At 49.1% G+C, this 14,552-nt stretch overlaps 2 protein-coding genes across 2 annotated transcripts in view; one reads left to right on the forward strand and one right to left on the reverse strand.

The window, feature by feature from the left end:
• The first annotated feature begins 630 nt into the window (after positions 1–630).
• On the forward strand, positions 631–8,685 carry LOC123767869 (fibril-forming collagen alpha chain-like). Its single transcript, XM_069310248.1, has 4 exons — positions 631–659; positions 2,399–3,002; positions 5,978–6,054; positions 7,599–8,685. Exons 1-4 carry the CDS (start codon positions 631–633, stop codon positions 8,683–8,685), a joined length of 1,797 nt encoding a protein of 598 aa, XP_069166349.1.
• A 1,095-nt stretch (positions 8,686–9,780) lies between these two features.
• LOC123767553 (CD82 antigen) overlaps positions 9,781–14,552 on the reverse strand; it is a 690,815-nt gene continuing 686,043 nt past the window's right edge. Inside the window, exon 4 of the mRNA XM_069310377.1 lies at positions 9,781–12,883. The gene's annotated coding sequence lies outside the window, so the exon portion shown is untranslated. The remainder of the gene's footprint in view (positions 12,884–14,552) is intronic.

Raw genomic sequence — 14,552 nt, forward strand, 5'->3', positions numbered from 1 at the left:
TTTTGGCGCCTCTAGCACCCGGTAGGTCCCTTTGGCGCCTCTAGCACCCGGTAGGTTCTTTTCTGGCGCCTCTAGCACCCGGTAGGTCTCTGGCGCCTCTAGCACCCGGTAGGTCCTTTTCTGGCGCCTCTAGCACCCGGTAGGTCCCTTTGGCGCCTCTAGCACCCGGTAGGTTCTTTTCTGGCGCCTCTAGCACCCGGTAGGTCCCTTTGGCGCCTCTAGCACCCGGTAGGTCTCTGGCGCCTCTAGCACCCGGTAGGTCCCTTTGGCGCCTCTAGCACCCGGTAGGTCTCTGGCGCCACTAGCACCCGGTAGGTCCCTTTGGCGCCTCTAGCACCCGGTATGTTCTTTTCTGGCGCCTCTAGCACCCGGTAGGTCTCTGGCGCCTCTAGCACCCGGTAGGTCCTTTTCTGGCGCCTCTAGCACCCGGTAGGTCCCTTTGGCGCCTCTAGCACCCGGTAGGTTCTTTTCTGGCGCCTCTAGCACCCGGTAGGTCTCTGGCGCCTCTAGCACCCGGTAGGTCTCTGGCGCCTCTAGCACCCGGTAGGTCCCTTTGGCGCCTCTAGCACCCGGTAGGTCTCTGGCGCCACTAGCACCCGGTAGGTCCCTTTGGCGCCTCTAGCACCCGGTATGTTCTTTTCTGGCGCCTCTAGCACCCGGTAGGTCTCTGGCGCCTCTAGCACCCGGTAGGTCCTTTTCTGGCGCCTCTAGCACCCGGTAGGTCCCTTTGGCGCCTCTAGCACCCGGTAGGTCTCTGGCGCCACTAGCACCCGGTAGGTCTCTGGCGCCTCTAGCACCCGGTAGGTCCCTTTGGCGCCTTTAGCACCCGGTAGGTCTCTGGCGCCTCTAGCACCCGGTAGGTCCCTTTGGCGCCTCTAGCACCCGGTAGGTCTCTGGCGCCACTAGCATCCGGTAGGTCCCTTTGGCGCCTCTAGCACCCGGTAGGTCCCTTTGGCGTCTCTAGCACCCGGTAGGTCCCTTTGGCGCCACTAGCACCCGGTAGGTCATTTTCTGGCGCCTCTAGCACCCGGTAGGTCCCTTTGGCGCCTCTAGCACCCGGTAGGTCCCTTTGGCGCCTCTAGCATCAAGTAGGTCTCTGGCGCCTCTAGCACCCGGTAGGTCCCTTTGGCGCCTCTAGCATCAAGTAGGTCTCTGGCGCCTCTAGCACCCGGTAGGTCCCTTTGGCGCCTCTAGCACCCGGTAGGTCTCTGGCGCCTCTAGCACCCGGTAGGTCCCTTTGGCGCCTCTAGCACCCGGTAGGTCCCTTTCTGGCGCCTCTAGCACCCGGTAGGTCCCTTTGGCGCCTCTAGCACCCGGTAGGTCCCTTTGGCGCCTCTAGCACCCGGTAGGTCCCTGTGGCGCCTCTAGCACCCGGTAGGTCTCTGGCGCCTCTAGCACCCGGTAGGTCTCTGGCGCCTCTAGCACCCGGTAGGTCCCTTTGGCGCCTCTAGCACCCGGTAGGTCTCTGGCGCCTCTAGCACCCGGTAGGTCCCTTTCTGGCGCCTCTAGCACCCGGTAGGTCTCTGGCGCCTCTAGCATCAAGTAGGTCTCTGGCGCCTCTAGCACCCGGTAGGTCCCTTTGGCGCCTCTAGCACCCGGTAGGTCCCTTTCTGGCGCCTCTAGCACCCGGCAGGTCCCTTTGGCGCTTCTAGCACCCGGTAGGTCCCTTTGGCGCCTCTAGCACTCGGTTGGTCCCTGTGGCGCCTCTAGCACCCGGTAGGTCTCTGGCGCCTCTAGCACCCGGTAGGTCTCTGGCGCCTCTAGCACCCGGTAGGTCTCTGGCGCCTCTAGCACCCGGTAGGTCTCTGGCGCCTCTAGCACCCGGTAGGTCTCTGGCGCCTCTAGCACCCGGTAGGTCCCTGTGGCGCCTCTAGCACCCGGTAGGTCTCTGGCGCCTCTAGCACCCGGTAGGTCTCTGGCGCCTCTAGCACCCGGTAGGTCTCTGGCGCCTCTAGCACCCGGTAGGTCTCTGGCGCCTCTAGCACCCGTTAGGTCTCTGCCGCCTCTAGCACCCGGTAGGTCCCTGTGGCGCCTCTAGCACCCGGTAGGTCTCTGGCGCCTCTAGCACCCGGTAGGTCTCTGGCGCCTCTAGCACCCGGTAGGTCTCTGGCGCCTCTAGCACCCGGTAGGTCTCTGGCGCCTCTAGCACCCGGTAGGTCCCTGTGGCGCCTCTAGCACCCGGTAGGTCTCTGGCGCCTCTAGCACCCGGTAGGTCCCTGTGGCGCCTCTAGCACCCGGTAGGTCTCTGGCGCCTCTAGCACCCGGTAGGTCTCTGGCGCCTCTAGCTTCCTCCAGGCATGTCAGCTGCTGTGGAATCCTTTACATTTCCAGGTAGATATTCGACCAATTTAATTTTTCAGCAACAGGTTAAAAAATATGCAGAAAGCTAACCCTAAAGCTTGAAATATATTGGTGGTGAGTTGTGCGTCTCGCGTACTGGCGACACTGGCGACACCGGGGACACCGGGGACACCGGGGACACCGGGGACACCGGCGACACCGGGGACACCGGCGACACCGGGGACACCGGGGACACCGGGGACACCGGCGACACCGGGGACACCGGCGACACCGGGGACACCGGGGACACCGGGGACACCGGCGACACCGGCGACACCGGCGACACCGGGGACACCGGCGACACCGGGGACACCGGGGACACCGGGGACACCGGCGACACCGGGGACACCGGCGACACCGGCGACACCGGGGACACCGGGGACACCGGGGACACCGGGGACACCGGGGACACTGGCGACACTGGCGACACTGGCGACACCGGCGACACCGGGGACACCGGCGACACCGGCGACACCGGCGACACCGGCGACACCGGCGACACCGGGGACACCGGCGACACTGGGGACACCGGCGACACCGGCGACACCGGCGACACCGGGGACACCGGCGACACCGGCGACACCGGGGACACCAGCGACACCGGCGACACCGGGGACACCGGGGACACTGGGGAAGGGGCAGTGTTGTCGGGACCGTCTTGGGTGAGGGGGGCTCACAACCATGAGGTGGGTACCTTGCCGTTAACTTGCGCTCACCATGCGGGTACCTTGCGGTTACTATGTGGTAACCATGCGGATACCTTGCAGTTACGTGCGGTTACCTTACAGTTACCGTGCGGATACCGTGCGGATACCTTGCATTTACGTGCGGTTACCTTACAGTTACCGTGCGGATACCATGCAGTTACCGTGCGGTTACTGTGCTGATACCTTGCAGTTACCGTGCGGTTACCGTGCTGATACCTTGCAGTTACCGTGCGGTTACCCTGCGGATACCTTGCAGTTACCGTGCAGTTACCCTGCGGATACCTTGCAGTTACCGTGCAGTTACCCTGCGGATACCTTGCAGTTACCGTGCGGTTACCCTGCGGATACCTTGCAGTTACCGTGCAGTTACCCTGCGGATACCTTGCAGTTACCGTGCAGTTACCCTGCGGATACCTTGCAGTTACCGTGCGGTTACTGTGCGGTTACCGTGCGGTTACCGTGCAGTTACCATGCAGTTACTGTGCGGTTACCGTGCGGTTACCGTGTGGTTACCGTGTGGTTACTGTGCGGTTACTGTGCGGTTACCGTGTGGTTACTGTGCGGTTACTGTGCGGTTACCGTGCTGATACCGTGCGGTTACCGTGCAGTTACCGTGCGGTTACTGTGCTGATACCTTGCAGTTACCGTGCGGTTACCGTGCTGATACCTTGCAGTTACCGTGCGGTTACCCTGCGGATACCTTGCAGTTACCGTGCAGTTACCCTGCGGATACCTTGCAGTTACCCTGCGGATACCTTGCAGTTACCGCGCGGTTACCGTGCGGATACCTTGCAGTTACCGCGCGGTTACCGTGCGGATACCTTGCAGTTACCGCGCAGTTACCGTGCGGATACCTTGCAGTTACCGCGCGGTTACCGTGCGTTGATTTCTGGGGATGAAGGTCCCCGCGGCCCCGTCCGCTAGTGAGTGAGCTATTGCCTCCTGGTGCATGAGGACAGCCGGGACAGGTGTCCTCACCGTCTTGGGAGACAGCCGGGACAGGTGTGTACTAATACCTCACCGTCTTGGGAGACAGCCGGGACAGGTGTGTACTAATACCTCACCGTCTTGGGAGACAGGTGGGCCACCCAGGCATTATGTCACCTGTCAACATCACAGACAGGCGGGCGGGCAATTTGGGGATTATGAGATAGTTAGTATCAACATCTTAGTAGGCAATTTGGTGGTGGTGGGGGGGGGGGGGGATGGTATTTCAGGGGTTGTGTAACTAGGTGTGTGTTAAGAGCTTGGGATTGGTGGGGTAATCCAGTAATTATGTACAGTTGGTGTCAACAGTTGGGAAATGAGCTCAGTTTGAAGGTGGTAGTTGGGTCGTTACCTTGTCCAATTGGGGCTAAGGAGCACAACACCTTTATATGTAAGTCCCCCATTAATGTCCACATATGGTTTGTGATAACTTAAGTTATTATGTATAATGCATGACAACTTGGGATAACGATAACACGGCCGCACTCGTGAACTTAACATACACGCACGCGCACGCACGCACGCACACACACACACACACACACACACACACACACACACACACACACACACACACACACACACACACACACACACACGCACGCACGTACAGGGTAATGGGTTTTGTGTTGTCTTAATATATACATGGTTGTCGTCTGCCTGTCGGGGGCCTGTAGGCGTCTCAAGTCATACATCAACGACTGTCGTCCTCGACGCGTTCCCGAGCCTCCTGATCCATTAATTGTTGCTAGTTTTGAAATACTGAGTTTGAGGTGCTGATTAAATCTGCAACCATCCTCTCTCCTTCACCAAGCTTTAGGCAGGGATGATCTTACCGCTCAGTATATTAGCCGTAACACCTCTCACCGCTCAGTATATTAGCCGTAACACCTCTCACCGCTCAGTATATTAGCCGTAACACCTCTCACCGCTCAGTATATTAGCCGTAACACCTCTCACTGCTCAGTATATTAGCCGTAACTCCTCTCACCGCTCAGTATATTAGCCGTAACACCTCTCACCGCTCAGTATATTAGCCGTAACACCTCTCACTGCTCAGTATATTAGCCGTAACACCTCTCACTGCTCAGTATATTAGCCGTAACTCCTCTCACTGCTCAGTATATTAGCCGTAACACCTCTCACTGCTCAGTATATTAGCCGTAACTCCTCTCACTGCTCAGTATATTAGCCGTAACTCCTCTCACTGCTCAGTATATTAGCCGTAACACCTCTCACTGCTCAGTATATTAGCCGTAACACCTCTCACTGCTCAGTATATTAACGCCAGCCCCTCTAGAGGCTCTAGCACTCTCAACAAAGGCTCAACTTAGAACCTGTTGTTTTGGAAGCTACAAAAAAAAAACGGTTTTATTGTTTGGGGGGAAACTATTCCTCTTTTCACAGTGTGTCAAGCAGAGCATTTCTCGGACGTGGTCAATGGTAAAGCTGACTTAAATATCCACGTTAATAACCAGGGGCCAAATGCACGAAGCAGTTACGCAAGTACTTACGAACCTGTACAGCTTTTCTCAATATTTGTGACGGCTTTGGTTTCATATCGTAAACTGTTTACAAGCATGAATACTTGCCAATCTACTGTTGTTATTGTTATAAACAGCCTCCTGGTGTTTCGGAGCTCATTACCTGTTTTATAATTGTAAACAAAGCCGCCAAAGATTGAGAAAAGATGGACTGGTTCGTAAGTGCTTGCGTAACTGCTTCGTGAATCGGGCCCCTGGGTAAGTTTATCCATCACAGATTATAAATACAGACTCAGGTTCGTGACCGTTAAGGATCCGAACTTGGATATACCAACTTGAATGCGAATTTGGATTCGTAAAGTTAGGCTTCGTTGGCCTCTATAACTTAGGGGAATTAAATATACAAGAATTGTGCACCTGAAATGATTAAATTAGAGTATTTAAATTGTAAATTGGTAGGATGGATTCACCAGATATGACTTTGACGTTTATGAATCTTCAGATGATTCGAAAGTTTTAGGAAATAAGGCTTTTGTGTTAGTATTAATTGTAGTTAGGATTACAATTGTGGTTGTATTAGTCGTGTAAACTTATAATTGTGGTTGTATTAGTCGTGTAAACTTATAATTGTGGTTGTATTAGTCGTGTAAACTTATAATTGTGGTTGTATTAGTCGTGTAAACTTATAATTGTGGTTGTATTAGTCGTGTAAACTTATAATTGTGGTTGTATTAGTCGTGTAAACTTATAATTGTGGTTGTATTAGTCGTGTAAACTTATAATTGTGGTTGTATTAGTCGTGTAAACTTATAATTGTGGTTGTATTAGTCGTGTAAACTTATAATTGTGGTTGTATTAGTCGTGTAAACTTATAATTGTGGTTGTATTAGTCGTGTAAACTTATAATTGTGGTTGTATTAGTCGTGTAAACTTATAATTGTGGTTGTATTAGTCGTGTAAACTTATAATTGTGGTTGTATTAGTCGTGTAAACTTTTAGTTCCTGGTTATATAAGTCGCATAAATTCTATCGTAGTGGACCTTCCTGCAATGGATAATTTGCAGGCGCTCTCATCTTCCCGTTCAGCAGACGTCGCGACGTGTATGACTCGTGTAGCATGTGTGAACAATAGAGGGCAGCACTTGCCCGTCTTCTCGACCTGCTAGCTCTTGAGCTCTCAAATCTTATAACTCTTGGGAATTTCCAAACTCAGATGTGTCACACTAGGAAATGTGTCACACTAGGCTTGTTTTATGATGTGAATGCCCGTGTCTCCCTCTCCTTCCTAATACGACCATGTTGGGCACATACCCAATAGGTATCAGGGTGCAATGATGAGAGAGATGTGGTAGATGGTGATGCTGGTACGGGTATTCCATTCACCTGGGCTGTATAGGTTTCGAACCGTGCACCCCACGCGTGTAAGGCCGGAGCTCTATCGACTGGGCTATGAGTTGTCTTAAAAAGGAAAATTTCTAGTGCGGGCATCTCGTACCAGCCACCAATAGTACTTTGTTCACATCTTGAGGTTCAGCGACGTTCTTAATGAGTAAGTCATCTCGATATGGGATAACTGGCAATATTAATGCCTAATTTATATATATATATATATTTATCATTATGAAACAGCTTGTAATCCCCCCTATACATTAATTGTTCCTCAAACTTGTGTTATATATGATAGACCAACAACTGCCCATTATAAAAAAGCTGCTAATACTACATTAATATATAATCAAAATCTCATCGGATAATATTTTCCAAACTATTGGATACTGGTGGATATATTATTGTGAAAATGACACACACTCCCAGTCTTCCCACATCATATATATATATATAAACACCTGTTTATAAGGGACATCATATATATAAACACCTGTTTATAAGGGGGACAAGTAGACCTACTATCGCATAGAAACATACATTTTGTATTTTCAATATCTAACTTAAAAACCAATATTGTTTTAATATATATATATATCAAATGTCACAATTAACTGGTAATTAAGTATAAGCTAATTATATTTTACACTCCCGTTAATGGAGTTACCCGCATTTTCCCTAAATGATATTGCAGACAAGGAAGGTTAAGGAGGCGCTCAAGGTGCTCACCTGGTCAAGGTGGCGCTCAAGGGGCTCAACTGGTCAAGGAGCCGCTCAAGGGGGCTCACTTGGTCAAGGAGGCGCTCAAGGGGGGCTCACTTGGTCAAGGAGGCGCTCAAGGTGCTCACTTGGTCAAGGAGGCGCTCAAGGTGCTCACTTGGTCAAGGAGGCGCTCAAGGTGCTCACTTGGTCAAGGAGGCGCTCAAGGTGCTCACTTGGTCAAGGAGACGCTTAAGGGGCTCACTTGGTTAAGGAGGCGTTCAAGGGGCTCAACTGGTCAAGGAGGCGCTCAAGGGGGCTCACTTGGTCAAGGAGGCGCTCAAGGTGCTCAACTGGTCAAGGAGGCGCTCAAGGTGCTCACTTGGTCGAGGAGGCGCTCAAGGGGCTCACTTGGTCAAGGAGGCGCTCAATGGGCTCACTTGGTCAAGGATGCGCTCAAGGTGCTCAACTGGTCAAGGAGGCGCTCAAGGGGCTCACTTGGTCAAGGAGGCACTCAAGGGGCTCACCTGGTCAAGGAAGCGCTCAAGGGGCTCACCTGGTCAAGGAAGCGCTCAAGGGGCTCACCTGGTCAAGGAGGCGCTCAAGGTGCTCACCTGGTCAAGGAGGTGCCCAAGGGGCTCACTTGGTCAAGGAGGCGCTCAAGGGGCTCACTTGGTCAAGGAGGCGCTCAAGGTGCTCACTTGGTCAAGGAGGCGCTCAAGGTGCTCACCTGGTCAAGGAGGCGCTCAAGGGGCTCACCTGGTCAAGGAGGCGCTCAAGGGGCTCACCTGGTCAAGGAGGCGCTCAAGGGGCTCACCTGGTCAAGGAGGCGCTCAAGGGGCTCACCTGGTCAAGGAGGCGCTCAAGGGGCTCACCTGGTCAAGGAGGCGCTCAAGGGGCTCACTTGGTCAAGGAGGCGCTCAAGGGGCTCACCTGGTCAAGGAGGCGCTCAAGGGGCTCACTTGGTCAAGGAGGCGCTCAAGGGGCTCACCTGGTCAAGGAGGCGCTCAAGGGGCTCACCTGGTCAAGGAGGCGCTCAAGGGGCTCACCTGGTCAAGGAGGCGCTCAGGAACAATCACTAAACCGGATATTAAAGTATACATCAACAGTCTTGGATACATATGAATAACTCTCATATGACAGAGTAAAGAGAATTTGAAAGGTGTGTGTGGGTGTGTGTATATATATTATATATATATATATATATATATATATATATATATATATATATATATATATATATGTCCTACCTAATAGCCAGAACGCACTTCTCAGCCTACTATTCAAGGCCCGATTTGCCTAATAAGCCAAGTTTTCATGAATTAATGTTTTTTCGACTACCTAACCTACCTAACCTAACCTAACCTAACCTAGCTTTTTTTTGGCTACCTAACCTAACCTAACCTATAAATATAGGTTAGGTTAGGTTAGGTAGGGTTGGTTAGGTTCGGTCATATATCTACGTTAATTTTAACTCCAATAAAAAAAAATTGACCTCATACATAGAGAAAAGGATTGCTTTATCATTTCATAAGAAAAAAATTATAGTAAATATATTAATTCAGGAAAACTTGGCTTATTAGGCAAATCGGGCCTTGAATAGTAGGCTGAGAAGTGCGTTCTGGCTATTAGGTACGACATATATATATATATATATATATATATATATATATATATATATATATATATATATATATATATATATGTCGTACCTAGTAGCCAGAACTCACTTCTCAGCCTACTATTCAAGGCCAGATTTGCCTAGTAAGCCAAGTTTTCCTGAATTAATATATTTACTATAATTTTTTTCTTATGAAATGATAAAGCAACCCTTTTCTCTATGTATGAGGTCAATTTTATTTTATTGGAGTTAAAATTAACGTAGATATATGACCGAACCTAACCAACCCTACCTAACCTAACCTAACCTATATTTATAGGTAAGGTTAGGTTAGGTAGCCAAAAAAAGCTAGGTTAGGTTAGGTTAGGTAGGTTAGGTAGACGAAAAAACATTAATTCATGAAAACTTGGCTTATTAGGCAAATCGGGCCTTGAATAGTAGGCTGAGAAGTGCGTTCTGGCTATTAGGTACGACATATATATATATATATATATATATATATATATATATATATATATATATATATATATATATATATATATATATATAATGTACTTAATAGCCATAATGCACTACTCGGCCTAGTATGCAAGGTTCAAGTTGCCTAATAGGCCGTGATTTTCAACAAAGTTTTTCCAATTGGTTTATATGAATTAATATTATTATATTAGGAACATGAATTACTGACTTAGTTATGTTAGGTTAGTTCAAGATAGGTTAGGTTAGGTTTGGTCATATTTGTACGTTAGTTTTGACTCGTATTGAAAAAAAAATCATAGAATATTAAGGATAGCTTTATCATTCCATATAAAAATATTTAGGAAATATTTAACTACAGAAAAACGCAGCTTATTAGGTAAATCTGGCCTTGCATAGTAGGCCATGTAGTGCGTAGTAGGCCAATATATATATATATATTTATATATATATATATATGTATGTACAAATAATGTTAAATTATCAATATTTTTGGGCGTGTCAAGTCAGATTTCGTAGTTTTTACATCAATCGTTGTTACGTATCAGATGATTTTGAATACATATGACTTTATATCTGGCTATTGAAAGTATTATTGGGCAACGAGGAGGGTAAACTATGGTAATCTGCGTGAACTGGCCAAGAATGGGAATATAGAAAACGGTGGTGAGCACATAGCTAGCACCAGGCGTGTGGGAACACTGTGAACGTGAACGTCCCCAGCTACGGGCTCACAGGCGAGTCTCCAGCAGGATAGTCATTAAAGCTACTTTATGTTTTATTTATAAATGATGAAACCATCATGGCCGTCGCGGAAGCCAGACTCGCCTAGTGAGTCGTAAAATGGCGGAGCTCATGGATATTATTTGCCAAAAGGCTCCACGATATATACAAACAATAGAAACAAACACATTTACAGATGAAATAAAAAAACATTCCTATTTGTACAAACATTGTCTCTGCGATATATAACATGCTAATAATTACAGCAATAACCCCCCCCCCCCTCCCCCCGGTGGTGGAGACAGCAATAACAGGCGGGAAAAAGCAGCCCTTTGTGTTGGCAACACTGGAAGCGGGGGTGACGCGACGGGCTGACGGGACCCTCCGGGCACGCGCGGCGGGATATTCCGCCCTCCTTATAATACATATTAAATCTTGGGCAAATAACTGTTATATATCATGTGAATGGTGAGTAGGGATAGTCATGAGAGGGGAGGAAAGATCAATGGAAGGTGATGCTCTCAGCTTAGCTGGGTAATAATTATAACATTTCGATGGAATGATTACATTAAGATGTAGGGGAAATGGGTGTCATTTGAAGTGCCTTGTAAGGGTGGGCATCAGCAGGTCTCGACACATCTGCGGACAGATTCACGAAGCTGTTACGCAAGTACTTACGAACGTGTTCATCTTTCCTCAATCTTTGACGGCTTTGGTTACATTTATTAAACAGTTTACAAGCATGAAAACTTCACAATCAACTGTTGTTATTGTTATAAACAGCCTCCTGGTGCTTCGGAGCTCATTAACTGTTTAATAATTGTAAACAAAGCCGCCAAAGATTGAGAAAAGATGTACAGGTTCATAAGTACTTGCGTAACTGCTTCGTGAATCCGGGTCCTGGCTAGCTACGTCTTCTAAAGAGTCATTCGTGTCTAATTTGTGTTTCCAGTTCCACTGAAATATACCCGAATTAAAGCATTACATTACTGTGCTCAACAGCTACTGATACAGCGTACAATATGTACGCGCTTATGCTCGATGTCTGCTCGGTAGGCCTTGTCTTGATATATGAAAGCTGTTCTGTATAACTTAAGGATATATTAGATATATCTATAGTGCATTTTGTTTTTAAGGTAATATAGTTTCAGTTAATGATGACCAAACTAGAACTCAGAAGATGGAGAAGCGTCGAGGTTTCGGTCCGTTCTGGACCTTTTGTTAAGTCGTGTGACGTTTCAGACCGAAACGTCTTCCCTTCTCTGTCTTCTGAGTGGCCTGGTCATCACTTCTTCAGCCCCGTTATTGTGACTCATCGTCTGAATAGTTTCAACGACTTTTCTGGACTTTTTTTTTTGGCGGTTTCCAGGTGCTTCAGTTAGCGGTGTCGGACTTGAAGACTGACGTCAGACTTGAAGGGTAGACGCAGGTGTCTTGACTCTTAGCCAGTCAGTAGGTGGACACGTCTAGAGGAGGAGGGTGGTGACCTCAAGAGAGGTCAGGTATGTACACGCGGGGTCCTTGACCCGGGCACTTCTAGGTCACACTGACACGCCACACCACACTTTTATAAGTAATAACCAATCACAGACGACTTATGGCCTTACAACTAAACCAACCGTCCAAGGGGCGGGACCGCCACCACGGCATCACAGAAGTCTATCTTAGACTGTACTGTCCTTTGTCCAGCTCTCCGGCCCTCTCACACACACACACACACACACACACACACACACACACACACACACGCACGCACACACACACACACACACACACACACACACACACACACACACACACACGCACACTCATACACCGAGCTTCATGTCTGCCGGATTATTCTGTGACCTTTCTGATTTGCTATTTGTATTTTCATTAAGTTCCAAACATTTGACATGTTTTTAGCAAGAGCTTGTTGAAGCTTACGATAACCACTCCTAAGTTATGATATATATATATTTATGTCCGAATAATTTGTGTTCTGTTTTGTGAGTTTCAATTTGTAATTTTGACCGTAAGGGTGCTCCAGCATGTTAATAGTGCTCCAGGAGGCTCCAGACTGCGCCTGGGTGCTCCAGGATGCTCCAGACTGCGCCTGGGTGCTCCAGACTGCGCCTGGGTGCTCCAGGATGCTCCAGACTGCGCCTGGGTGCTCCAGGATGCTCCAGACTGCGCCTAGGTGCTCCAGGAGGCTCCAGACTGCGCCTAGGTGCTCCAGGATGCTCCAGACTGCGCCTGGGTGCTCCAGACTGCGCCTGGGTGCTCCAGGATGCTCCAGACTGCGCCTGGGTGCTCCAGGATGCTCCAGACTGCGCCTGGGTGCTCCAGGAGGCTCCAGATGGCACAAGGGTGTTCCAGGGTACCCGACGATGTTGCATTGTCTGCTCCTTGATGCCTGGGAGTGGATGGGTTGACCCTCTTTGTCCACAGAGCGGCGTATGGCTCCACTACGGCCGGATCTGTGGAGGGGAAAAAACAGAATCGTTATTTGCTGCTTTTAGTAAGACGTTGAACTTTGTGTTCATCCTTTGCCAGAATTATTACCGGTTGCAAGGATGCTAATACTAGGAATTCTTTGTTTCGTCAGGTAAGACGTTCTCAAGGGTGCGGAAGGAAGATGCTGTCCGGTAAGTAGCTTTAAATATGTTTGTATAACTATATAACCTATAAGACGTCTTGGAGACCACAACGCAAAGTGGACTGAAAACAGACGCTCACACATATAATTGCTCACACAATTATATAATTGTCTATAATAATTAACAATGATCTGTCTATTATACTACACAATAATTATTGTATATAATAATATTTTGGAAATGAAATTCAACATTGTTTACAAGAGAAATATCCGATATTGAGATAGTTATGTATTATTCTGTACCTTGACTTTAGCCAAGCTGTTGATACTGTGCCTCAGGCGAGGCTCGGTAAAAAGTTAGGCCTATAATATTGGGGGGGGGGTGTAGGGTATCGTAAATTGGCTTAGAGATTGGTTATTACAAAGACAGCAGAGTCGGTATAAATGGAGTGAAGCCACAGTGAAGGACAGTTTGAAGGGGGTGTCCTGGGACCACATATATATATAAGGTCCCAGGACATACTCTTACTACTCTTGCCGTAGTAGGACATACTCTTACTAATACTCTTGCAGACGATGCAAGAGTGGGGCGGGAAAACACATTCAGAATAAGACACTGCAAAGACGATTTAGATAGACTCTGAAGATGGAGGAAATATTGGCAGATGCTGTTGAATGGTCAACAATGTAGGGTGGTGAGGTTAGGTAATAATAGTAATAGTATTGACCTAGTTGTGCTTGCGGGGGTTGAGCCCTGCTCTTCTGGCCCTCCTCTCAACTGTCAATCAACTGTTACTGTCTAACTAACTTCCCCCCTCCCCCCACACACACACCCCAGGAAGCAGCCCATAACAGCTGTCTAACTCCCAGGTACCTATTTACTGCTAGCTAACAGGGGCATAGGGTGAAAGAAACTCTATCCATTTGTTTCTGCTGGCCCCGGGAATCGAACCCCGGTCCATGGTGGCAAGATATCAGTGTGAGTGGGAGGAAGATGTAAGAGTCGTGACCAGTGGCTAGAGCCAAGTAAACACAACACAGATGGACGGCTTAAGACAAGTTATATGCTGAGGATATTTCCTTGATGCGTCAGCACCGAGATGTCTTGTTCTTGTGAGGCAGCGGCTTAGTGTTGTCTCCGTGCTGTAGCCTGCACGTGACCCCACCACAACACTGTAGCCTGCACGTGACCCCACCACAACACTGTAGCCTGCACGTGACCCCACCACAACACTGTAGCCTGCACGTGACCCCACCACAACACTGTAGCCTGCACGTGACCCCACCACAACACTGTAGCCTGCACGTGACCCCACCACAACACTGTAGCCTGCACGTGACCCCACCACAACACTGTAGCCTGCACGTGACCCCACCACAACACTGTAGCCTGCACGTGACCCCACCACAACACTGTAGCCTGCACGTGACCCCACCACAACACTGTAGCCTGCACGTGACCCCACCACAACACTGTAGCCTGCACGTGACCCCACCACAACACTGTAGCCTGCACGTGACCCCACCACAACACTGTAGCCTGCACG

The sequence above is a fragment of the Procambarus clarkii genome, chromosome 67 (assembly GCF_040958095.1).
Source record: "Procambarus clarkii isolate CNS0578487 chromosome 67, FALCON_Pclarkii_2.0, whole genome shotgun sequence".
Taxonomy (NCBI): Eukaryota; Metazoa; Arthropoda; class Malacostraca; order Decapoda; family Cambaridae; genus Procambarus; species Procambarus clarkii.

What these genes read in the sequence shown, in the direction of transcription:
- LOC123767869 (XM_069310248.1), top strand. Translation starts at nt 631, where the DNA reads ATGTTCTTTTCTGGCGCCTCTAGCACCCG. An exon ending in TGTTGTCGGGACCGTCTTGG is followed by an intron (nt 3,003 to 5,977) that starts GTGAGGGGGGCT and finishes GTAAATTGGTAG; the next exon opens with GATGGATTCACCAGATATGA. An exon ending in TTAGGAAATAAGGCTTTTGT is followed by an intron (nt 6,055 to 7,598) that starts GTTAGTATTAAT and finishes ATGATATTGCAG; the next exon opens with ACAAGGAAGGTTAAGGAGGC.